Source organism: Sus scrofa, chromosome 5 (genome assembly GCF_000003025.6).
Source record: "Sus scrofa isolate TJ Tabasco breed Duroc chromosome 5, Sscrofa11.1, whole genome shotgun sequence".
In the NCBI taxonomy this organism is placed as follows: domain Eukaryota; kingdom Metazoa; phylum Chordata; class Mammalia; order Artiodactyla; family Suidae; genus Sus; species Sus scrofa.
Window position 1 is genome coordinate 7,215,700 of NC_010447.5, and position 25,474 is coordinate 7,241,173.

At 58.0% G+C, this 25,474-nt stretch overlaps 1 protein-coding gene across 1 annotated transcript in view; it reads left to right on the forward strand.

Moving 5' to 3' along the window:
* RANGAP1 (Ran GTPase activating protein 1) overlaps nucleotides 1–25,266 on the forward strand; it is a 29,992-nt gene extending 4,726 nt beyond the window's left edge. Inside the window, 15 exon segments of the mRNA XM_021091461.1 lie at nucleotides 2,734–2,861; nucleotides 5,076–5,135; nucleotides 7,934–8,113; nucleotides 10,260–10,394; nucleotides 13,590–13,689; nucleotides 13,692–13,747; nucleotides 14,746–14,859; nucleotides 15,201–15,300; nucleotides 15,385–15,469; nucleotides 16,728–16,911; nucleotides 18,410–18,529; nucleotides 20,929–21,031; nucleotides 21,986–22,074; nucleotides 22,350–22,471; nucleotides 24,259–25,266. Of these exon segments, the coding sequence (XP_020947120.1) occupies nucleotides 2,734–2,861; nucleotides 5,076–5,135; nucleotides 7,934–8,113; nucleotides 10,260–10,394; nucleotides 13,590–13,689; nucleotides 13,692–13,747; nucleotides 14,746–14,859; nucleotides 15,201–15,300; nucleotides 15,385–15,469; nucleotides 16,728–16,911; nucleotides 18,410–18,529; nucleotides 20,929–21,031; nucleotides 21,986–22,074; nucleotides 22,350–22,471; nucleotides 24,259–24,328 (1,646 nt within the window). The 3' untranslated portion in view covers nucleotides 24,329–25,266.

The following is a 25,474-nucleotide window of genomic DNA, read 5'->3' on the forward strand; positions in this document are numbered from 1 at the left end:
TGATGTTGCCGTGAGCTGTGGTGTAGGTCACAGACATGGATCGGATCCTATTTCGCTGTGGTTGTGGCATAGACCTGCAGCTGTAGCTCTGATTCCACCCCAGCCTGGGAAGGAACCTCCATATGCCGCGGGTGCGGCCCTAAAAAGCAAAAAAAGAGAAAACAAGAAGGCCCTTCTCTTCCCAGTAAGTCAATTAAGGACCAAAGAAAAGCCTTGCTGCCTTAATAGCAGAGTAAGGAACACCTGGAGCTTGTTACTTTGCGAGACAGTAGAGGCTGCAGAAGAAATCCCATCCTCGCAGCTCGTGACAGCTGGTTAGTCACCTGCCGTAGCTTATGTATGACTCCAACTTATGTGTGACTCCGTTTGCATTGACCGAGGAAGCAGGCCACCCAGCTTTACCCCCCGAGCTCTCTCTGTGCTCGGGACTGTCCCCATGCTAAACCTGTGGCAAGCACTGTACCTTTGGGTTTCTGTGTTCCTGTCACTTGTGCGGCCTGAGTTAAACCTTCCCTTGGGGCCTTGGCGTCTCTGCCGCCTGCTTCGAAGGCCTGTAGAGACATTCCGCTGAGCAGCTGTCCTTTCTCGTGGTGACCTAGCCATTCCTTGGATGTTTAGGGCTGCCTTTTGGATCAGGTCTTCCAAAGGGCAGAGAGGCCATGCCAGGCCTTCCCCTAAGTGCCAGCTCCAGGGTGGGCAGAGGGGCTAAGTGGCTTCTCTGCCAGGATGAGGCTTAAGGGCCATGACTGTGCACAGACGCCAGGGTTCAGAAAGCAGCACATAGGTTCAATTTTGGAAAACCAGTCTGGAGCTCAGCTCTGCCATTTTTCCTGAACTCCTGGGCAGAGTGGCTTCATTCCTAGAAATTTCAGCTTCCCTTTCTAGAAAATGGGAGGCTTATACTTGTCCAGCCTTTCTTGTCATGAAATGAATGCCAGTCACTACTGTCTAGCCATGCGATCTTAGTGGGCATTCATTTCCCCTGTCTGTGTCTCAGTTCACTCTGCTGTCAGGCAGACCTGGCAATAACTACCCAGTGAGATGTGGTGGAGAATGGTCAGTGCCCGTCGCTGGGGACGTAGCCGTGAGCAGAGGCAAAGCCAGTCCCTTTCTTCACAGAACTCACCAGGCACCCAGTAAGGAAGCTGGCATCAATGAGTCTCTGTGTCACGATGCAGTTACCGTTCAGATGAGTGTAAAACTGTCACAGGCTGCACATGGGAGGTCGGGGGCTTCGAAGCCTGGGCAGTGGATGCTTGACCTGGGGGGAGGGCTTCTGAGGAGGTGCTGTGGTGGCAGCCAGGGAGGGGGAGGCGGGTGCCCCAGCCTGGACAGGGAGCCCCTTACAGGTTGCAAGTTGCAAACTTTCAGACAACCCTTCTGTGGCTCTCGTAACCTGGAAGCTCACGCTCACCTTTCCTCCCATACTCATCTCCGGCTCCTCCCTCCCATGTCCCCGGCTCCGTCCAGTGCTGGCCAGACTAGATTTCTTTTTCAGGTAACCTGTGTGTTTTTTTCAGATTGCAAACTTAATACATGCTCATTATAGAATACAGAAGCAGTGAGAGAAAGAAAAACAACTTGATCTTCATTATAACATAGCTCCAGGATGTACCTACTGTTAATTTTGATGCATTTTTTTCTAGGGTTTTTTTTTTTTTTTTTTCCCCATGAGCATTAGCTGAATTCCTCTCTTTTTTCTTTCTTTCTCTCTCTCTCTTTTTTTTTTTTTTTTTTGTCTTTTTGGCTTTTCTAGGGCCGCTCCTGTGGCATATGGAGGTTCCCAGGCTAGGAGTTGAATCGGAGCTATAGGCACGGCCTATGTCAGAGCCACAGCAACGCGGGATCCGAGCCACGTCTGCAACCTACACCATAGCTCACGGCAATGCTGGATCCTTAACCCATTGAGCAAGGGCAGGGATCAAACCTGCAACCTCATGGTTCCTAGTCGGATTCATTAACCACTGAGCCACGATGGGAACTCCCTTTCTTTTTTCTTAAAGCAGTTGGGATCATAATTACAGATACTTCAGAAGCTACTTTTCTAACCTGATAACATTGAGAACATATTGAGCAGGTGATGGAAAGACAGCTTCACCCAGAATCCCACCACCTAGAGACAGTTGCTTTAACATTTGGCTTCTAGACCTTAGTGTGTGTGTGAGAGAGAGAGTGCAGACAACGTTCTAAAAGCGTGCTGAGACCAGGCACCATTGGATAACCTCATTTTTCACTGATCCCCAGAACGTGGTTATTTTCTAAGTCAAGTAAACTCCTGCGTTGCCCTCATTGCTAATGACATGAGTCGGACTGTGTATGCTCTTCCCCGGTGCATTAACCTGTCCTCTGTCGATGGACGTTTAGGTGGTTTAGAATTTTTTGTCATAATAAAATAGTACAGTAATGAATACCCCACACCCCGGTCATTTAGCCCTGGAAGCTTTCGTGCCTGAAGTCATGCCTGCTGGCCTCTGACGTGGTGCCTGGTGGGCTCTCTTGGCAGTGTCCCCCCACAGCCCACAGGGTGACCCCAGCACTTTCTTCGCCCAGAGCAGCCACTTCCTCTTCTCCCTTGGCTCCCAGGCCTCTCATACGTGCCTTGTTTTAATACTCATTACAGAGGAATTATTTGTGCAGCCATGTCCCTATCTAGACCTGGGCCTAAGCTCCCGCCTCAGCTGTTTGTGACTCCAGAAGCCTAAGTAAGGTTCTGTTTTGTTTGCTCCTGTGCAGCCAAAGACGTGATCAAGGAGATTGAAGATTTTGACGGCTTAGAGGCCTTGCGCCTGGAGGGCAACACGGTGGGCGTGGAAGCAGCCAGGGTCATCGCCAAGGCCTTGGAGAAGAAGTCAGAGTTGAAGGTGAGGCCTGCAGGGCCAGCAGGCCCGGCTGCCTGGGGACAAGCCTCCGCTCACAGCCCCCCAGCTGACACCTGTGTCCACAGCCTCCTGGGCCCCTGTTGGTAGTCACCTCACCTTGAACAGCTCCTCTTTTTAAACAAGGTTTTTATTTTATTGAAGTGTAGTTGATTTACAGTGTTGGGTTAACTCCTGCTGTGGAGCCTAGCGACTCAGTTATACGTATGTAAACATGCTTCTTCATATCCTTGTCCGTGTGGTTTATCACAGGACATTACATGTAGGTCCCTGTGCGCTGCAGCACGACCGGGTTGTTGATATAACAGAGTCCCAACCCACCCTCCCCCTCGGCAGCCACAAGTCCTCCAGCAGCTTCTCTCGCTCTGGCCTCCCCAGAACTCAGCCTGGCCGGGCCCCTCTCCCTGTGTGGCATGTCTGGGTGCTCCAGTAACAGGCCCTGAGGTGGTGGCTGGAGGTAAGAGGTTCATGGGGTAACACGAGAGAAATGTGGAGAGGAAGGAGCAGAACCAGACAGGCAGCGCTGCCAGCTCACTGTGCAGATCTGGGACCTGTGACGGGCGAGGGCCTCCCACAGGGAAGCCGTTCCGAGAGATGCCTAGGCCCCAGCGGGGAAGGGAGCTCCAGAGCAGAGATGCCCCATGGAGGAGTCTCGTGCTGAGCAGAAATAGCCAGACCTCAGCCCCGAGGCTGTGGTGGTTGGAAAGCGCCTGGCTGACTGCCCTTCTCACAGCTGAACAGCAAGCACTCTTCAAGGTTAGACCCAAGTGGTGCCCCTTTTTGGCCCACACAAAGGTTCTCCTCTTCTGGGGTGTCCCAGGTGGGTTCCTCTGAATGCTAGTCCTTTAAGATGCTCCATGAGGAGTTCTCTTGTGGTGCAGAAGGCTAAGGATCTGTCGTCACCGCTGTGGCTCTGGTTACAGCAGTGGCGTGGGTTCGATCCCTGGCCTGGGAACTAGCGTGTGCTGTGAGTGGGGCCAAAAAAAAGAGATACTGGGGTCAGAGATAGGGAGTGGCGGGCCTGGGGTCAGCTTGGTCAGGACTAGAGCCCAGCCCTGAAGCCACGTGCCGATCCCCAGGCCATCAGAGTTGGGTTTGGGATGCTTTGGGATGCGACCTTGGGAGGGGCTCTGGCGCTTTGGCTGTGGCTCCCTGGTCTGGCCCGAGCGTCCTTGTGCAGGTGTAACTCGCTGAGCAGACCCTTAGAACGTCTCCAGGTGGAAGTGATTGGCTTTTTTGGAGGATGTGAGAATTCTGCACAAACCAACTTCTCTAGTACTTAAGGTTGGATTCAGTTCGTACATTTTAAAGACTGGATTTCAGGGGAAGTTGCCTTTCCTGCGTCCCTTTGCTCCCAGGTTTGGCCCAGGAGAGGCCAGAGCTGTCAGAGCTGGTATGTGGGGTGGACACAGCAACCAGACTTAGAGGGAGGGCTTTGAGCTTGGAGACTAAACCCCGCTGGCCAGCGCGAGCCCTGACCCAGTCACGTGGCCACTACCTTTGCGACATTTACCTAGTGTCTCCTTTAAATCGGCTCACTGTGGAGTGAAAGCAAAAAAGATCCTTTCTGTAACTGGAAAATGGCATCCCTGACCATAAAGGGAATAAAATAGTGCAAATAAATTCTGGTTTGATGCCATTGCCCTCTGAAGGTTCTGAGCCTGAAGCCCGCTCTCCCTTTACAAAAAGGCAGATGAGCGAGAACTGGGGAGGTGGGTGAGACCCGCCAACTCCAAACTGAGGTCACTGCTGGAGGCAGTCGGGGGCTTGAAAGAGTCACTGCCCCGATGCTGGATCCCGTATCGTTCACTTTCCTCTTCCTCCGCCACCCAAATCACGTCACACGTCGCTGGGGCCCACAGACTAGGTCTGGGCCAGGAGCCTGGTGTCTTGGTCCTCGTCCTGCCACTTGCTGCCGTGGGGCCAGGGCCAGTCCCCTCCCTCTCAGCCTGGTCTCCCTCCCGGAGACCCAGAGGGCTGGACAGGCAGGAGCTTTCCTGACGCTTCGGCTCATCCCCCGCCGTCCCCAGGGCCTCCAGCTCCTGTCAGCTCGGTCAGGCTGGTCCCACTCTTGGCTGACAAAGTCCAGATGAAGCAGACTTGTAGAGCTTAGTGGCCAGAGTCCATGGGCGTGGGGCTGGGGGCTACCTGAAGGCCGGGGCAGGGCTCTCAGCTAACTCCTTCTTCCTTCTTCCAAAGCGATGCCACTGGAGCGACATGTTCACGGGGAGGCTGCGGTCGGAGATCCCACCCGCCCTGGTGAGTGAGCGAAGCCTCTGCTCCTCCCCGGCTGAGGGACCCCTTAGGCCTTCCCAGGGCTTTTTCTCTCGGCCTCTTTCTGGAGACCAGGAGTGCCCTGTGGATGCCTGAGATGCCGAAACGGACAGCAGGCCAGCACAGCCCCTACCTGTGTCCTGCTGAGCAGGTGGTGATGGGGAGCCAGAGAGGGAGGACTCAGGGTCTCAGTGACACTGGGAGGCACAGTGACAGGAGCCATAGCAGAGTCTGACCGGGGTTCGCTCTTGAGCGTAGTGCTTTGGCGCCAGGCAGGGTGGCCCTCGCCCCCTGCACCGTTTCCCTCTCGCCCGGGCCCCTCCCTCCCCTGCACGTTGAGGGTCTGCCCCTCAGCCCTCCGCACGCAGCCTGCTGGCCGCCCCGTCGCCCTCCCGCCCCTCCGGGGCTGCTTTGCTTCTCACCATTGCTGGCTTCCTCCTGCCTGCGTTCCACTTCCCCGTTCCTGGGGCTCCGCTGGCCTTGGGTCGGTCCCCAGCCTGGGTGCGTGCGCGCCCGTGGGCAGGACGGATCCGAGGGGGTCTCCCAACAGAACATGGCTTCCTGGGGCTCCTGGGGGGCAGGGCTGGTGGCCTGCGGCCTCTCTGAATCCGCTCAGCACAGGTGCCCTCGGGGAGGTTCTTGGCCCATTCCTGGCCTGACCGTCCGTGTGACCGTCCCCCTAGGGGTGCGAGGGCTGCCTTGTCAGGTCGCTGTTTGAGATGCCTGCACCCACCCGGCTTCTGAAGGACGTCTGTCAGACAGTTCACGGTCATCCGGGGTGTGGCACATGTCCTCATGGGGGCCCTGGAGGGAGGGCTCCCTGGGCGGGGGATGAGCAAGCCCTTGGAGAGCGGCTCGAGTCAGGAACCAGCCTCAGGTGTGGACAGGAGCCAGACGGGGCTGCGATTAGGCTGCAGGGGACGTAAACCGGTCTGGTGACCGTTAAGTAAAGGCTCTTCGGTCAGAGATGCTGAGGGGACTCGATAGCTACTAGCCGTGGGCTTCTGGGCCCTTGTTTTACCTACGTTTTAGCATTTAATTGCCTCAAGCACTGAAGGAGGTGTTTTTACCTCCACATTACTTAGGACCATGGCAGGACAAAACAGGAATAAGAGAATAAGAGAATGTGGGCTCAGGGCATGGCGTGAAAGGCAGGGAGGGTGGAGCGGGCATTTGAGCAGCTCTCGCTGCTGCTTTGGGGCTGGAGGTTGGTTGGGGCCAGGTCCCCAGGGGCTGGGCTTTCTTCAGCTGGCGGAGGGGCAGCCAGACCGTGGCCCTTGGCTGTGGCTTCAGTGGTGGGGTAGACGTGGAAACGGCTTCAGCTGCCCTGACCACGGCCCCCGCCCCACTCCTCCCACCCCGAACCACCTGCCCTGCCCATGCCCAGCCCTGTTTCTGCCCCAGTCTTTGGCAGCGCCTCCCCTCCAGGCCATTTCTCTTGGGGGGGACTGCAGGCATCCCCAGGACGTTCCCAGTGGAGCAGTGCCTCCTGCACGTCTCCTCCTGGGCTGAGGTTCGAAGTTGGGCACCTCATCTGCCCAGTCCCCACCAGAACCCCTGCAGGCATCCAGCCTGCCTCCCTCCTTCCACGTACAACGAACCCCCAGCTTTGCAGGTCTCCCTCCCTCTTGAGAACCCACCTGCAGCTCGGTCTCCCCTCCTCCATCTCCCATCACACTGGCCACTCGCACCCTCTTCTGTTGCCTGGATCACTGTCTCACACCCTGGGTGGGTCCTCAGCCTCCAGCCTCCCTCGGATTTGCTGGCTAGGAAGTCCCCATTGTGGCGCAGCTGAAACGAATATCCATTCAACTAGTATCCATGAGGATGCCAGTTCGATCCCTGGCTTAGCTCAGCGGGGTGGGGATCTGGCATTGCCATGAGCTGTGGTGTAGGTCACAGACATGGCTCAGATTCCCTGTTGCTGTGGGTGTGGTATACTAGGCTGGCAGCTGTAGCTCTGATTTGACCCCTAGCTTGGGAACTTCCATATCCTCAGGTGCGTCCCTAAAAAGCAAAAAAAAAAAAAAAAAAAAAAAAGATTTGCTGGCTATATGTATATATATATTTTTTACTTAATTTTTTTTTTTTTTTTTTTTGTCTTTTTAGGGCTACACCTGCAGCATATAGAGGTTTCCAGGCTAGGGGTCAAATTGGAGCTGCAGGCGCCAGCCTACACCACAGCCCCGTCAACGCCAGAGCCAAGCTGCACCTGCGACCTACACCTCAACTCACGGCAATGCGGATCCTTAACCCACTGAGTGAGGCCAGGGATCGGACCTGCGTCCTCATGGATGCTGGTTAGATTTGTTTCTGATGAGCCACAACAGGAACTGCTGGCTGTGTATTCTACATCCCTCACCCAGCTCAAAGTGCTTTGCTTTCAGACTCAAGGTCATGGTTCTTGGCCTGGCTTTCAAGGTTCTTGCTGAGTTAACTCCTGCCTCTTCTGGTTAACTTGCTGTTTCATGCTTATGTTTCTCTGCTCATGTTTTCACTGCCGGCAAGAATCTTCTTGTGTTTGATGTTTGGCTGCTGCTCATCCAGACCGAGCTCAGGTGCCGCCTCCTCAGGAAGCCTTCCCTGACAGACCCACGTATGCTAAGCCCCTCACCTCAGCTGAGTTCAGTCCAGAATAGTATGGTCGGCTCTGTACTGAGGTGGTCTGTGTCTCTGCCAGTTCCGTAGCAGCCTGGGTGCCCCCTGAGGGCCAGGAGGGCCTGGCATAGAAGCAGCACCTGGTGCCTGTGTGTAGAACTGACCTGAGCTCCCTCTGTGCCCAGATCTCACTCGGGGAGGGCCTCATCACCGCCGGAGCCCAGCTGGTAGAGCTGGACCTGAGTGACAATGCGTTCGGGCCCGACGGCGTGCGCGGCTTCGAGGCCCTGCTCAGGAGCTCCACCTGCTTCACCCTGCATGAACTCAAGCTCAACAACTGCGGCATGGGCGCCGGTGGCGGCAAGGTGGGTGTGATGGCCCCTTCGCTATGTCCCCACTGCCCCCCGACTCCCTCCCTGCCCAGTCCCCTGCTGCATTTACAGACATCAGAAGGATGTGCCCTTGGCCACCCACCTTCTGGGATGTTTGGCCTGTTGTTTTTCTCTTTGAAGGAGAACGGCCTCAAAGACAGCAGTCTCTGGCCAGTGGGGAGAAGAGATGGAGTCTGTGAGGGTGGGGTTGCTAAGCAACCATCCTCCGTTCTCGTGTTGCCTTGGCAACACCGAGGCAGTATTGCATACGTGCTCTGACCTGCTGGCTCTGCACAGCGCAGAGCTCGGGCGTCGTCAGACCTGCTGTGCCCTCAGAACAGCAGGCAGAGCCACGTGAGGCCTGGCGTGTGCACGCGGGGGAGGGAGCCCAGAAAGAGAAACCATGCAGGGGGGCCCCGGCACAGCTCACTGTTGTTCCTGCTCAGGGCTTTGCCCGAGGTGCCTCCCCTGTCCTGCCAGCAAGTCAGGCTGGTCAGGGTAGAAAGAAAGGCACCGAGGGAGGCGAGCCCTGTTTATTCTCTTCTTGGTCCACTCTGGCTGCTTTAGGCTCAGATTCTAGAAAGGCTGAGCACCAGCCAGCGTTCCCATTCTCCTTCCCCCACGTTCTGACCAAAAGGAGTAAAAGCCAGGGCGTGGGAACCGCCAGCAAATGGGGCCTCTTGTCTTTGAAGAAGTGGAGAGGTCGATGGCCTGTCCCCTTTTCTTCGCATAACTGCACTTGAGCATAGACATCTCGGGTCAAGTGCCCCAGATGGCATAGCTAGCATGGAATGGATGTGGGATTTGAACCTGCATCCACATGGCTCTGTCAGAGCAGAGAGAGGAGCCTAAGTGACGCTCACAGAGGCCCAGGCGGAGGAAATAGAGTGGCCTCCGCAGCAGACGGCCTGTCACCACCAGCCCTGTGGGAGGGAGAGCAGGGACGCTCCTGTGCCCGCCAGCCAGCCCTCCTCTGGTCTGAGTGGGCTCGAAGCTGGGTGTGTTCAGACGTAAAAACGTTTGCATCAGCTCCGGGGGCAGGCCCAGCGCAACCTGGAGGGGATGTGCTGTGAGAGCCCCCCTGCCGAGGTTCCTCGAGGCTGGTCTGCAGCAGCAGCCCGCGGCCTCTGCCCTGCGTGCACACACAGCCCGCCGCCATCAGAGTCAGGCTGGAGGTGTCCCGTGTCCCTGCGTCCCCCAGGACCAGAGAGCCCCGTGCAGTGAATGTGACCCAGCTGCCAGTCACGGCTCTGCCACGTCTCTGCTCTGGGACCTTGGCCCATTCCCGTCCCTCGCTGAGCCTTGGCCTCCTTGCGTGTAGAGGAAGGCCAGTACCACCTGCCTCACAAGCTCATTTCGAGGTTGAAGCCAGGAGTGAAGTGCCTTTGCTGAGAGACCTCAGGACGTAGCGGGTGCTCTGAAAAACCTCTGCTGCTGCACCTGCCTGACTCCCATCCTGCTCACATGGTCTCTCCGGTTCCAGCCCACCAGCCAGCCCGTGGTTTTGAACTCTTGCACTTGTCCGTGTTGCTGGGGTAGAGGCCATGTCCTGGCGCCACCCCAAGGTCAGGGCACACGAAGTTTTACCTTTTTACCCCCGGCTGCTGAGCCCCTGCTGTGTGGCTGGTCTGAGCACAGGCGTGTGTCAGGTGGGCGCGGCGGGGCCGTGGTCTCCTCAGCCCCTCCCCTTAGGCACTGGGGGGCGTGGAAGAGCTGCTGGAAACGTGGGGTTCTGTCCAGAGTCGCCACACCCTTAGCCACTGTAGGGAGGTTTCTGTGGTTCCCCGAGCCTGGGTTTCTTCAGCTGGAGACCGGGAAGCGACAGAGGACCTGGGGTGGTGACGTGAGCGACTCTGAAGCCCCGCCCCCGGGACCTGTCCTCACGTTGGCCGCTCAGCCAGCGGTGGTGTCTCCCTGCTCCGGGTTGGGGCTCCCCATTTCTAACATGGGGCTAAACCCCACAGGTGATGGGACACACAGGCACGTGCCAGATGTTGAAATTCTTGTACCTTCAAGGTTCTGGGTACATGGGAGGTGTGACCACTGTTGCTTTTGAGCAGTTCTTTGTCCCCGTGTCCCCGCCAGTGGTGGCGGGGCGTGTTGAGGACCAGGGCCTCCTGCCTTTCTCCCCCCGCCCCAGATCCTGGCAGCTGCTCTGACTGAGTGTCACCGCAAATCCAGTGCCCAGGGCAAGCCTCTGGCCCTGAAGGTCTTCGTGGCTGGCAGAAACCGTCTGGAGAACGACGGAGCCACTGCCTTGGCAGAAGCTTTTGGGGTGAGTGGTTTCTACGCATCCTGCCCTACCACACCCTCAGGCGGGCTGGGCTCGGCAGGCCCTTGGTCCGGAGTGTGCCTCCCTGCTGGGAAACTTGGATGAGAGACCCCAGGCTGGTCGCCTCCCCTCTCTGAGCCCTCTAGCTCATGGGGCCAAATTCCCATCCTGCGTACCCGCCAGGTCGCCTGCTCTATTGCCTCGGCAGCACCGTTTGAGTGACATCTGCCACTCAAACATCACATCTGCAGTGGTGCCAGAGCAGAGTGAGTGCTGACCACAGCCTGGCACAGCGTCACCCTGGCTCACGTGGTCGCCGTCTCTGGCTCTGGTGGGCAGGACACAGAGATGGAGCCCATCCCTTGCCCTGGAGACGGATGGCTTTCAAGTGTCCTTGTCCCCTGTTCTTTCTCTGCTCCCTTCTCCTGGCTCCCCTCCTTCCCTTCCCCAGGACATGGCCGCACCTGCCCCATGGACCTTTGGAGTTTGTCTCCTTCTTTCCTCTCCCGCTTTTCTTTTTTTTTTTTTTTTTTTCGCTTTTTAGGATTGCACAGGAGGCATGTGGAAGTTCCCAGGCTGGGGATTGAATTGGAGCTATAGCTGCCGGCCTATGCCACGGCCACAGCAACAGCAACACAGTATCTGAGCCATGTCTGTGACCTACTCCAGAGCTCATGGCAGCGCCTGATCCTTAACCCTCCGAGCAGGGGCAGGGCTTGAACCCATGGTTACTAGTTGAACTCATGGTTACTAGTTCCATTAGTTAACCGCTGAGCCATAACGGTACCTCCCTCCCTCTTCTCTGAGTTTGAACGTTTTACTTGGCAAACAACATTCTAGCAGCATTAAGCGTACTCAGGCCAGAGCAGCGTCCCTCAGGGCCCTGCCACTTCAGACGGTCTGCCTACCTCTAGAGAGTGGAATCGCAGGGGAGAAGGGCCTTTTGTCTTCCTGGACCCCTGGCTGCAGGGGGAGCTCCTGCCTCTGCCTCTGGACCTGGCAGTGCCCAGTTAGTGCGGAGACATGGTGCAGTTAAGGACTGAGCCCTCTCGGCACCCCTTCCCCCGGCTGCTGTCCTCGTGCCTGTCGTGGTTGTCCCAGGCCTTCGGCAGGCGTCCTCAGTGCTCTTCGAAGAGGAGGTGCTTACCTTGGGTCTGTGGGATCCCACTGGTCTGTGGAGAGAATTCAGGGAGGCTTTGAACATGGCTGGAGAATTGCACGACTGCCATCCCTGCCGGGGCTCAAGTTCACTGTACCTTCTCTTGTGAAATCCCGCGGCTTAGCCACCCCGAGAAAGCAGAGGTATTTTCACATCAAATAGTAACTGTTAAGGGGATGGAAATCCTCTGTTCCGTGTATGTTAGGATCCCAGTCTCATTGTTCTTTGCCTTAGGAGGTACGTACGTTACTACAGCACACGTTTGGGCAGTTTTTCTGAATGTTTTGATAATTACATTTGAATTGATTTATTTTGTCACCTCGTATAATTTAACTTAAAATGTAAAAACATTCTGAGGTGGGAGCCCAGAGTCTTGACCAGATTGCACGATGGGTCCCCAGCCCAGGACATGTGAAGAGGTCCTGACTGCAGGTGCCACGGCTGCCTGCCTTATTCATTGTGAACCCCTCGTGCTGTGCTGGGCACCCAGAGGCAACAGAAAGTGCCAGGGTGTAGAGTTAGGCTAGGCCTGTCCTCCGTCCCAGGTAGCAGTGGAGGCTGGGGACGTGGGCCTGTCCTTGAAATCTCAGGGGCTATTGGAGTGCAGACAAGAAGGTGGCTTTGATATGAACACCATGATAGGGGAAGGATAGGGCATCTGCAGGGGCAACGAGGAAGAGGGCAACAAGGCAGAGCGTTGGATTGTGCCTGGGGTCAGGGTGGGGAGATCCAGGAAGCCTTCCTAGGGGAGGAGGCATTAAAAATGAAAGCTTAGAATGCTTTTGGAGTCAGCCTATCGAGAAAATACCAGAGTTCCTGACGTGGCTCAGCAGTAATGAACCCGGCTAGTACCCATGAGGATGCAGGTTTGATCCCTGGTCTTGCTCAGTGGGTTAAGGATCCGGCATTGCTGTGAGCAGTGGTATAGGTCACAGGTATGGCCCAGATCCCACGTTGTAGGCCGGCAGCTACAACTCTGATTCGACTCCTGGCCTTGAAACTTCCATATGCTGCAAATGTGGCCCTAAAAAGAAAAAAAAAAAAAAAAAAATGAGGATACAGAATGTTCCAGACAGAAGGAGGGTCAATAGAGTAGGGTGAGGGAGTTCCCTGGTGGTCTAGTGGTCAGCACCCCACAGTTGGATCACCGTAGTGCAGTCCAGGTTCAGCCCCTGGTCTGGGACCTGAGATCCCACATCAAGCTGCTGCATGCCGCGGCCAGAATAAATAAATAAGTAAAACTTTGAATGTAAAATGGAAGTGTGCAAGTTCTTGAAGAAATGGAATTCCTCTATATCTTGAGGGTGGGGGAAAGTATTTCTAACTTAAGATCTAGTGCAGGAGTTCCCTGTGGTGCAACGGGATCTGCAGCATCTCGGGAGCTCTGGGATGCGGGTTTGATCCCTGGCCCGGCACAGTGGGTTAAGGATCCACCGTTGCTGCAGCTGCGGCTTGGATCTGATTCCTGGCTGGGGAACTCCACATGCTGCAGGGCAGCCAAAAAAAGAGAAAAAACAACAACAACAAGAAGTAGATGCAATAGAAGAAAAGATTGATAATTGTGATTATTAAAAAAGAAACAGACTAGGGTGAGAAAGGGTTAGGGAAGACCCTCCTTACCCCTGAAAAAGGATGTGGCATGTAAGATGCCAGTCACGTTGTGCAAATGAGGCAGGAAGGGCCCAAGGAAGGAAGGCCGAGCAGAGCTGTGTTGTGTGGAGCAGAGGGAGGGCTGTCATCAGAGCCCAGGGTCCCCCTAGTGCAGAGGGTACCAGATGCAGACCCCCAGGTTCAGAGCTGTGTGACCCTGGGCAAGTTACTTAGCCCCTCTGGTCCCTGGTCGTCTCTATCTCGTGTGGCCCTAATCCCAGTTCGGTCTCCCTCATGAGCTTGTGAACAGGCTCAGGTGCAGTCGTGCCCCAGACGTTCACGGACGAGCCCCTCCTGGTGTCTGGTGTGTCGTGCTGCCCTGCTGCCCGCGGGACGTCCCTGGCACTGGGCCTGCCCCTGGCCCACTTCTCTCCCTCCTGCCCCTGCAGATCATCGGGACACTGGAGGAGGTCCACATGCCACAGAACGGGATTAATCACCCTGGTGTCACTGCCCTGGCCCAGGCTTTTGCCATCAACCCCCTGCTGCGGTCATCAACCTGAACGACAACACCTTCACTGAGAAGGGCGCCGTGGCCATGGCCAAGGTGAGGGGCTGCGGCAGGGCCAGGTCGGCCCCAGAGATGGGGTCTGGCTGCAGCCTTTGCAGTGATCACGTTGGCAGGTGGCTGTGCTGCCTGCCTCCCTGCCCATCTGATGTACGTCCTGTGGGTTCAGCCACGGGACTGTGTCCAGAGCAGGGCGTCTGTCACAAGCTAGCCCGTGCCCTTGGGCAGCTGTGTGTGTCCAAACTGCCCCCATCCTGTGCCGCCTCCATGCAGCCCCAGCCATCAGTGCTGATTCAGTCAGTGCAGGGCTGCGTGGAGGCTGCTTCAGTCTGTTTTCCTCCTTGATTCTTTTATCCGCTGTTTCTGGAACCCAGCCCTCTCCGAGTGCAGGCCACGCAGCTGAGTCAAAGACTCTGCCTTCAAGGAGCTCTTAGTTCAAGGAGAGGAGGAAGTAGCTCTAGCCGGGGCCTTGGGGTGGGAGGCCCCACAGCTCCCATCCGTCAGGGCTCCACGACCCCACAGAAGGCGGGGCGGCGGCTGCTATGCCATGTTGGCAGGGGTGTGTGAGTTTGGGGAGCAGACGGGAAGTTCACATCAGACCCAGGGCAGGCTTCCTGGAAGAGGTCATATGTTGGCCAAGTTTTCAGGACAAGGGAACCTCCTCTGGACCGGGCGGGTGGGAGGGCCGTTTCGGGCAGCGGGGCCAGCCGCTCCTGGGAAGGCCCAGAAACGGGAGGGAGCCCTGCTCCACTGGTCCTGGTGTGAAATGGCCAGGGTTCAAGGTTTCAAGATGTGTTTGATGGCGGGGGGAGATGCAGGGGGGAGGAGGCCTGCGGCCTGGCTGACGCCTTGAGACATTCCGGTGAGTCTCGGTGAGCCACGAAGGGAGCTTCGCCAGAGGCCCAGGGGCCAAACGGGAGACAAGAAGAAGAGCTGATGCGGTGCCACCCACGGAAGAGGACAGGCTGTGTGACTGATATGGGGCTGACGCTGGCTGGGGGGGCCCTCACCCTGGTCACCCCGCTTCCTCCTCGCAGACGCTGAAGACCCTGCGGCAGGTGGAGGCCATCAACTTCGGGGACTGCCTGGTGCGCTCCAAGGGCGCCGTCGCCATCGCCGACGCCGTGCGCGGGGGCCTGCCCAAGCTGAAGGTGTGGCTGGCCGCCCGCGGGCTTCCTCCCGGGCCGGGCTCCCCACAACGGGGGTACAGCTGTCCGGGGAGGGCTCTGGTCTTTGAGGGCAGGTGGACCTGGGCTCGTAGCCCGGTCCTTCCACACCCTCGGGGCCCTGCGCTCCCCTCCACCTGTCTTCACGTGTCAGAGGAGGAGGGGCTGCCGGGGGTCATTGTGGTGAAAGGGACCTGGCATTGGGGGGCGGGGGGGGGGCCCTGCTGCTCGGAGGTCAGGGCCCGCCTCATCCCCTCACGTCAGAGTAGTCCCTGGCCTCCTGCCGCATGTTCCTGCTGCCTCTCTGTCTTCCTGCTACTTTTTAGGAGCTGAACTTGTCTTTCTGTGAGATCAAGAGAGATGCTGCCCTGTCTGTGGCCGAGGCTGTGGCAGACAAGGCCAAGCTGGAGAAACTGGACCTCAATGGTAACGGGGGTGGCGGCCTAGCCCAGGTGTGCCAGGCTGGCCCTGGCCCCCGTCCTGACCCCCTATTCCCGCCCCCGCGAGCAGGCAACACCCTGGGAGAAGAAGGCTGTGAGCAGCTCCAGGAAGTGCTGGATGGCTTCAACATGGCCAAGGTGCTGGCGTCCCTCAGGTAGGGAGCTCGGGGTCAGCGGCTCATTGGTTTGTACTTTTTCATTCAGAAAACCTTCATGAGCCCCTGTCCGGGGCCAGGCACCGTGTCAGCACTGGGGTATGAGAGTAAGACGGTCACGGCTTCTGACTCATGGGACCCCATGGTAGTCGGGGCGGGATCAAGGAACGAGATGATAATTAAATTATTAGGTGTTATGCAGAGGGGCTGACGAAGGGCTGAGAACAGTCCCCCTTTAGAGCAAGTAAGTTGGGGGCCTCTGAAGGGATGACTTTGATCAGATGTGACAGATGAGATGGGCAGCGGTGAGGCCAGAGTAATGATGGGGGTGGGCTTAAGATTATTCTTTTTTTTTTTTGTCTTGTCTCTGGCCACACTCGCGGCATATGGAGGTTCCCAGGCTAGAGGTTGAATCGAAGCTGTAGTCGCCGGCCTACTCCACAGCCACAGCAACACCAGATCTGAGCCATGTCTGCGACCTACACCACAGCTCCCTGCAACATCACGTCCTTAACCCGCTGAGCAAGGCCAGGGCTCGAACCTGCAACCTCATGGTTCCTAGTTGGATTTGTTAACCACTGAGCCACAATAGGAACTCCTTAAGATTGTTCTGGAAACCAGTCTTAGAGGTTGACTGTGGAAGGAAGAGATTGACGCCAGAGAGCAGGGCCTCCTGGGTCTGTGGAGGCAGGGGGTGTGGTGGCAAGGGGCCACCTCCTCCTCAGGCCATCAGCACCCACCTCTGTCTGCCCTCTGGCCTCTAGGGCGGCTTCATTCACTTGTCAGATCCTCACTCGTGTCCCGTCAGGGCACTTGGCATAGGCCCTGTGCTGCCACCAGGCCCCGACAGATGGGTTAAGGGGCTCCCATGGGGGGAAATGCAACAGCCTTCCTCAGAGACCGGGGGGGGGCCCTCCCCTTAACTGTAGCTATGTATGGTCAGCACAGTGTGGGTGGCACATCCTGGGCATCTCAGCCCAGCCTGAATTCCTGCCAGGCCCTGGGCTCCAACTGTGGCAGACAGTTTTCTTCCTTTTCTCGTTCCCCCAGTGAAATTACGGGCTCCTTTGTCCAGGGCCAAGGTCTAGTGTTTCCTCGTCCACAGCATGGGCCCCCTGGTGACTCCATGTGTCCCCTCCCTGGGAGCAGCTGCTCCCCTCGCCCTCCGCAGGTGCCTGCCGCCTGGGGTCGGTGGGTCCTCAGAGCCAGTGCGGGCCCCCGGGCAGGGAGGGTCTGCTTAGCCAGTTCCCCTCTGCAGTGATGATGAGGGCGAGGATGACGAAGACGAGGAGGAGGAAGGAGAGGAGGAGGAGGAAGAGGAGGAGGAGGAGGAAGAGGAGGAGGAGGAGGAGGAAGAGGAGGAGGAAGAAGAGCCACAGCAGGGAGAGCAAGGGGAGGAGCCGGCCACACCGCCCAGGAAGATCCTGGACCCTACCAGTGGGGTGAGTTTCGTGTTTGCCAGATCAGAGCGCTGGTCCCTCGATGGTGAAGTCCTGAGACATCTTCACGGGGATTCTGGGTGTGGGAGCCTCTTAGGCACCGTGGCAGCAGGTCACCTTTGACTGCACACTCCTCTGTGGAAAGGCAAGATCAGGGACTTCTCCTTGTGGCCAGTGGAAACAATCCGACTAGGAACCATGAGGTTGCAGGTTCGATCCCTGGCCTCGCTCAGTGGGTTAAGGATCCAGCATTGCCGTGACCTGTGGCGCAGGTCGCAGACGCAGCTCAGACCCTGCGTTGCTGTGGATGTGGCCCTAGAAAGCAAAAAGAAAGAAAGATCATCCATCCTAGTGTAGCTGTGTTTATATTTACCTTAACAGTGTAGGTGTCATTATTCATCTGTAGTTTACCGCGTGTATGATGCTGCTGCAGTAGGTACTGTCGACACTTGAACAACATGGGTTTGGACTGTGTGGGTCCACAACATGGGTTTGGACTGTGTGGGGTTTTTTTCCCCAGTGAATCCACACTGCAGTAGTAATGTGATCTGCAGTTGACTGCGGGTGCTGAACTGCGGAAACAGAGGGTCGACTATAAAGTTACCTGTGGATTTTCAACTTTGCTGGGTGTATAAGTGTTTCTAAAAGAACAGAGTAAAAAAAAAATGAGCATAGGGGAGTTCCTGTCATAGCGCAGTGGTTAACAAATCCGACTAGGAACCGTGAGGTTGCAGGTTCGATCCCTGGCCTTGCTCAGTGGGCTAATGATCCGATGTTGCCATGAGCTGTGGTGTAGGTCGCAGGCGTGGCGCGGATCCCACGTTGCTGTGGCTCTGGCGTAGGCCAGTGACTATAGCTCCGATTCAACCCCTAACCTGGGAACCTCCATAGGCTGCAGGAGTGGCCCTAGAAAAGGCAAAAAGACCAAAAAAAAAAAAAAAGAGTATAAATAGGAATTCTTTGTCCTACCCTCCTTGGTGACCTGTAGGGATGGCCCCTCTGCCAGAGACTGTGGCTGGGTCGGTGGCCCAGCTTAGACACTTGGTGTTCCCTTCATGGCGGGAGGCTGGTGGAGTCAGGGCTGCCACGTCTGTCCCCTCAAAGATCCCCGAGTAAATCCTCTGGAGAATGTGGGGCTGGACACGGCGCCACACTGTTGTATTTGGCTCCTTGTCCAGTTTTATGGACGCCCTCGCCGGCAGTGCTTGTCTGGGCTGAGACTTTAGTTCCCCGTGGGGTCCGCTTTAGCCCTGGAGTCTTTTCTGCTGTGTCACGTGTCACGGCGAGGATCCCCTTGGCCATACCAGGCTCTTGGAGTCTGAGGGAAGGTGGCTTCCTCGCACCCCAGGCTCCTTCCACATGGGGAGCCAGGCAGGGCCAGCACCCCCACCCCAGGGGATTCTGGACTCTGCGCCTGGCCTGGCCAGAGTGGGGTGTATGTTCTGGGTGAGGAGTCTGGATTTGGATCTCTCCAGAGCCACCTGTGCCACCCGTCCCCCAGGAACCAGCTCCTGTCCTGTCCTCCCCGCCTCCTGCAGACGTCTCCACCTTCCTGGCCTTTCCATCCCCGGAGAAGCTGCTGCGCCTCGGGCCCAAGAGTTCGGTGCTGATAGCGCAACAGGTAACAGCGCCCCCGACGCCAGCCTGGCCGGGCCTTGGCTTCTGGAGCCGCCAGAGGAGAGGTTCGGAGCAGGGTACGGGAAGGGAGGGGACACTGCCAGCAGGGGTCTTTCAATGCACAGAAGTGTAAACGAGCGTGACCAGCATAGTCAGCTCCCAGGGGCTGCGGATGTCCGTGCGCTGCCCCCATGAGGCCATGAGGACCGGGAGGCCTGCCGCAGCTCAGTGACAGCTGGAGCTGGGGAACCTTCCCTAGGCTTCCCGCTGTGTGTCCTCCAGGACCTGCTGCTTCAGGCCGCTGTCCTGCCCAGGCCCCCTGGGCGGGTCCCATGCTGCTTGTGGTCCTGCTCCGGCCTCGCTTGTTAGTTGTGGGTCGTCCATTGATTCATTCATTCTGGGGCATTATCGGGGCCCCCCCGTCTGCCAGCCACTGCGCTGAGTACCCAGGCATGGTCATATTTAACCTTCTTGGCAACTCAGAATGTAGGCCTTTTCACGTTACGTTACAGGAAGGAAAACAGGCTCAACAAAGTTCAATCACAAAGACAGGCGCCCCTTGTCTGATTGCACCGCGGCTGCTGGGTTTATTTACAGATTCAAAGTCTGTGGCAACCCTGTGTCGAGCACGTCCATTGGTGTCCACGTTGCAGCAGCACTTGCTTGCTTTGTGTCTCTGTGTCACGTTTTGGCAATTCTCACAGTATGTCACACCCTCCACCACCAAAAAGATCATGACTTACCGAAGGCTCAGGTGACAGCATTTTTTATAAGAAAGTGTTTTTGTTATCATTATTACTATTTTTGTGTTTCAGGGCTGGAGCATGGAGGTTTCCAGGCTAGGGGTTGAATCATAGCTGCAGCACATGGAGGTTTCCAGGCTAGGGGTTGAATCATAGCTGCAACTGTCCGCCGACACCACAGCCACAGCAACACAGGTTTCAAGCCTCACCTGCAACCAACACCACAGCTCACCAGATCCTTAACCTACTGAGTGAGGCCAGGGATCGAACCTGTATCCTCATGGATACCAGTCGGGTTCATAAGCTTCTGAGACACAACAGGAACTCCAAGAAAGTATTTTTAAATTAAGATACATACATATTTTTATTTTTTTATTATTTATTTATTTATTTATTTATTTATTTTTTGGCTTTTTGCTATTTCTTGGGCCGCTCCCGAGGCATATGGAGGTTCCCAGGCTAGGGGTCGAATCGGAGCTGTAGCCACTGGCCTACACCAGAGCCACAGCAATGCAGGATCCGAGCCGCGTCTGCAACCTACACCACAGCTCACGGCAACGCCGGATCGTTAACCCACTGAGCAAGGCCAGGGATCGAACCCGCAACCTCATGGTTCCTAGTCGGATTCGTTAACCACTGCGCCACGACGGGAACTCCCAAGGTACATACATATTTTTAGACATGATGCTTTGCACACTAATAGACTGAAGTATGGTGTGAACCTAACTTTACACGCTCTGGGAAACCACAGGCTTCGTGTGACTTTACCACTGTATTTGCTTTGTCGCTGTGGCTGGAACCAGACACAGAGTGTCTCCAGGCTGTGTGGATACAGAGAAGTGAACGGGGCCACTTGCTGAACTGGCGTGGGTTTTTTTTGTTTGTTTGTTTGTTTTCTTTTTCTTTAAGGCCACACCTGGAGGTTCCCAGGCTCAGGGTCGAGTTGGAGCTGCAGCCACCGGCCTACACCACAGCAACGCCAGATCCGAGCCACATCTGCAACCTACACTGCAGCTCATGGCAATGCTGGACCCTTACTTGACCCACGGAATGGGGCCAGGGATCAAACCGCGTCCTCATGGATACTAGTCGGGCTCGTTACCACTGAGCCACAACGGGAACTCCCTGGCTTGATACTTGGGCTTCCTGTTTCCCTTTTATATTTATCTATACCTTTTTTTACCCCCCATGGTAAATGAGATTGTGATGCAAACCTTTCCGTGGCCTTTTCCCTCAGTACCATTCATCGTCCTGTGTCACTAAAACTCTTCTCAGGCCCTCAGGGAGGGGTTGGCACACTTAAGCAGTCCACGGTTTCTGTGGATTCGCATAATTTCCACTTTCTCTGTTGTCTGTGAAGTTGAGGTAAGTTTCCTTGCATGTGAATATCGTTTGCTTTCTGGATTCTTTCGTCAGGTTAGGTTGCAAGAAGGGAGTGGCTGGGCCCTGGGGTAGTGATTTTTAACACGCATTCCCTCTGCGTGTGCTGCACGCCTGCTGCGGCCAGGCCCGTGCCAGGCTCTGAGGGGACAGCATGGGGGCAGCAGGACCCACCCTGTCTTGCCATGGCCTCCTCTAGCCAGCAGGCACATTGCCACTGTGTGCCAAGGCCCCGAGGCTCTGGCCCCTGGGGACCAGGCCTTGTCTCCTGTGTCCTCAGACTGACACGTCCGACCCGGAGAAGGTGGTCTCCGCCTTCCTGAAGGTGTCCTCTGTGTTCAAGGACGAAGCCGCAGTGAGAACAGCAGTGCAGGATGCAGTAGGTACGTGGGCCAGGTGCACACCTCGCTGCTGCGGGGCTCAGGTGGCAGTTGCTGCCACCCTCTGCTCTCCCCCGCCTGTCTTCTGGTGGGTGGGGTCTCGCCGTCCAGTAGGCCGGGTGCTCCTCTCCCTGTTTCTTGCAGATGAGGAAGCTGAGGCCTTTCCCAAAGCCATACAGTTTTATACGGTGAGAACTCGGGCAGGTGGCGTCCACCGCAGGCAGGTCAGAGAGTCGTGGCTCCGAGGCCCCCATGGGGGTGGGCCTCACAGAGGAGGGGTGGTGAGAGCGAGCCCTTGTCCCCGCCTCGGAGCCTCTGCACACACAGGCCCCTCCACCTGGAGGTCCCCCGCCACCTCCAGGTCGTTCCCAAGGCTCCCCAGGATCTCTGGTCCTGTGCGGACCCTCTCTGGCCATCCATTCTCTCAGTCTCTTCCATCACAGCACCTGTCGCCTTCCACTTTGTCCATGGTCGAGCCTCCAGGTGGGGCCAGGCAGAGGGGAGGGAAGGGGTCGGAAGGACTAGGGACGCGTGAGGGGCTTTCTCCAGGACTGGCGCACTGTGGGTGACATGTGGGGCAGGTGGGAGTCTTATGTCTGCTCCCTCCCTGGCCATTTGCGGGAATGGGTTACCCGAGTTCAGTTTCCTAGAACAGCCTGGCACAGAAGCGAGTGCCCGTGTGGTCCCTGAGGGCCCCTGGCTGCACACGCCCCTCCCTTCCCTGTTGGCCGCCCCTCACCTCCACTCCCCCGGGGCTGGTCCGCCCCACTTTATCTCTGCCCAGGCCCATTTACACGTGAGGCCAGGACCCAGAAGGGCCGAGGTGTCCCAGCCGGCAGGCCGAGGCCTCGGCCTGGTGCTCGCCGTCTCCCCGTGCCTGTGTCCGCGCAGGAGGCAGGGCCCGGCCCGGTGCCCCGGGGCTGCAGCCTTAGGCCCCCGGCCGCTTGTGCCTTGCAGATGCCTTGATGAAGAAGGCCTTCGGCTCGTCGGCCTTCAACTCCAACGCCTTCCTCACCCGGCTCCTCATCCACATGGGTCTGCTCAAGGTGCGCTGCAAGGCGGGCAGGCGGGAGCGGGGAGGGGCCCCAGGGGCCGCTCGGGCCTCACCCCACCCCTCCCACACCTCGAGTCCTGCTGCGGCCAGTCACCCACCCGGTCCCCAGGCCTGGGTCTGCTTCCGCAGCCTTGGCCTTCCTGGCGGGATTTGGGATTCACCTTGATCTTGGCCGTGGGACTCTCAGCTGGGGTGGGTGATGGAGACCTGGGACCCCCAAGGTGGCCTGAATCCTAGCTTGCTTTTTGCTGTCTGTTCTCCACACAGAGTGAAGACAAGATCAAGGCCATTGCCAACCTGTACGGCCCCCTGATGGCGCTGAATCACATGGTGCAGCAGGACTACTTCCCCAAGGCCCTCGCACCCCTGCTGCTGGCGTTCATGACCAAGTGAGTGTGCCCAGGCATGCTGGCCTCTGGTCGGCTGAGGCTTCCTTGGCTGTCCCTGGGCTGTGGCACAGGCCTTCAGGCCTCCCGTGCTCTTGCCATCCATGTTTGAGTCTCACCACCCCTGTGCCCAGCTGAGGACGTGGGGCTCGGGGCCAGTGTCTTTCCCTAAGAGAAGCGGGAGGTGCAGTGGCCCCTGTTTTGCAGATGTGGACACGAGCACGGCCTGGTGAGGAGTGTGCCCTGGTCACGCGGCTGATCCAGCTCTGCCCGTGCCCTCAGCAGCCTAGGCCAGAGGGGCTGTGCTCACCGGCCTTCCACAGCCACAGGCCCCTCTTCCGGACGCCAGGTGTCCAGAGACGTGGAACCTTCGCCTTGTCCTGCAGGGTCTTGGGCCAGCAGGGATGGGTTGGGAAGCTTATCCCCCTCCTCCCGGAGGCCGCGTGTGCCCCCGGCCAACCTCTCACCTTTCCCAGGCCTCAGTCTCCCCACTGGCCCAACCAAGTGGCAGGGGCAGTGGTCCCCAAGGGCTCTGACCAGCCGCACTTGCCGTGAATCCAGTGCCGAGGGGGAGGGGTGGGCAGAGGAGAAAGGAAGCGCCCCTGCCTTGGGGGACAGGTAACCCAGTGGGGTCCGGGCTGGCCATCAGTCAGGGTACGTAGAGCAAGTGAGCAGGTGTCGTGGGGCAGCCAGGATGGGGAGGGGGGAGGACCTGGCCGCTCCTCGGCCTCTGCCACTTCGCCGCTCTTCGTTCTGGGTGCCCAGCACCGCCGCCTCAGCTTGCCCACCTCCCTGCCGCCACGCTCTCCTCCCAGGCCGCCCCTTCTGTGCCTGGACGGGCCTGGGTGCAAAGCTGAGCCGACTTGCTGTGCTCCTCTCCCAGACCCTGGTCCTGGGTCTCACAGTGGCCACAGCCTCACCACTCCCCCAGCACAGTGCGCTCCCCGCACCTGTTCCCGCAGCAGGAGATGCTGCCCCAGCCTCAGCTTGTGTCTGGCGTGGCCCTGGCCCCTGCCTGCCACCCGCTGACAAAGCCCGACCCCCTTCGTCTCCTTCCAACCCCTGGTGGGACTGTTTGCCTCGTGTCCTTTGTCCCCTGATTGCCTTTGGGCTGAGCGTGGATCCCCCCAAAAGGCCCTGCCCTGGTCGGTCAGTGACGGGCTGTCTCCTGGCCTGTTGCCTGCCTTCAGTGCGGGCCCCAGTCTGTGCCACTTAAAAGAGGGGGCTTCCCTTCCCTCAAGTGGTCCGGGATCCCACGCCTGGTCTGGACCAGGGGAAGTGTTGGTGGCCTTTGGTGCTGGCTGCACCCCAGGCTTACCCATCCTGGTGGGCACCTCTCCCCAGGTTTCCTTCTCTGCAGTGAAGCTAATGGCCTTGATGGTAGCAACAGCCATCCTGTTCCCTGTAGGGGCCCACGTGGGGCACACGTGGCCCAGCCTTCCATGTCCATCGTGGCTGCCGAGGGCGCCCTGGCCCGGCGCCCGCTGGGGAGGCCATGGAGAGCAGAGGCCTGGGTGCCCACTGGGGAGGCCTGCGTTCCGGCCCGCTCTAGGCCTTGTGGCCCGGGGTGCATCACCCATCTCTCTGAGCCCACCCACCCGCCACCTGCACAAGGTGGGAACTTCCTCTCCTGCGCAGAGTCATCATGAAAGTTAGAGAAACTGAGTCCTGTGTATTCTTGCCTAGAAACGGCCCCTACTCCATCTTCACAGGGAAGCTGGCTCTGCTACACCTGAGCGTCCCCCACCCCGGGGCGCCCGCCCCGCCTGCTGACCCTTCTTTCCTCGCAGGCCCAACGGCGCCCTGGAGTCCTGCTCCTTTGCCCGCCACAACCTGCTGCAGACGCTGTACAAGGTTTAGACGCAAAGCTGGCCTCATCCGCCCTCAGCCTGGACCAGTGACTTGGGAAGGGACTCAGCCGAAGGACTCTGGCCGGAAGCAGGGAGGGTCTTTGTTGTGTGTGTGGTGTCTCCCGAGCGTGTGTCAGTGTGGTGTGTGTGTACTTGTGTGCTTCTTGTCGGGGTTTGGGTTTTTACATCTCCTTTGCTGGACTGGCCCTGGGCCCGCTAGAGGGGAGCTGGCCCCCAGGCAGAGGGGCTGCAAGCTGCTCTGCCATTAAACTCGCCACCATCTGAGCGCGCTCTGCTCATCTGTGCCACAGGCTCCAGGCCCTGGTGGCTGTCCCCACCACCTTCCTCACCCTCTGGGGCTGCACCAAAGCCTGAGGAGTGGCTGTCCCCTCCCTGTTGTGGTTTCCTGCCCTGCCCGGGGCTGCTCACAACGGCTGCCTCTGCTATTTATCACCACTGTCACCTGGTCCCATAGCCACCACTCTTCCTACCACCCATCCCTGCTGTGCTGACCTCTCAGCCCGAGGGGCAGAGACTCTGGTGGGGGGGGTCTGCTGGGTGACCAGCAGAGGGCACGACCCTGACACCCACATCCTGTGGACAGGAAGAGAAGCCAGTGGGCAGACACTGGGCTTGCCCAGATGGGGCTGGCTCCAAACCAGCCGCAACCCTCCTCCAGCTACAGAGATGCCTGTGACCGGCCTGGTGGCCTTGCTGGAGGGGCATCTGGGCAGCCCCAACCCTGTTCTCCAGCCTGGAGGCAGGCACAGGGCCCACTGATGCCTGAGCTGCGTCTCGGGCACCCTTAAGGACCTGGGGCAGGGGTGGCGGCTGGGCTGGGCTGGAGGTTCCCCATGACACCCTGTGCTTTCCCTTGTGCTCTTCATGTGTCTGGGCTGCGCCCGGGGCTTCACAAAATAAAGTCGTGCAGCAGCAGTGCAGACGGGGAACCTTTTCCCCCAGTGGATTGTTCTCAAGGCCTCGGTACCCAGAGTGTCCCCTCAGTCTGACCGCCGTGACCCCACCTTGGTCTGTAAGGGACAGTCTGTCTTGCAGAAGAGTTGCTGTGCCAGCTCTGTCCCATCACTTGGGGCAGGCCTGGACACTTCCTCTGTTGGGGGCACCAGCTCTCTTCTGATAGCAGCTGGGTGGCTGG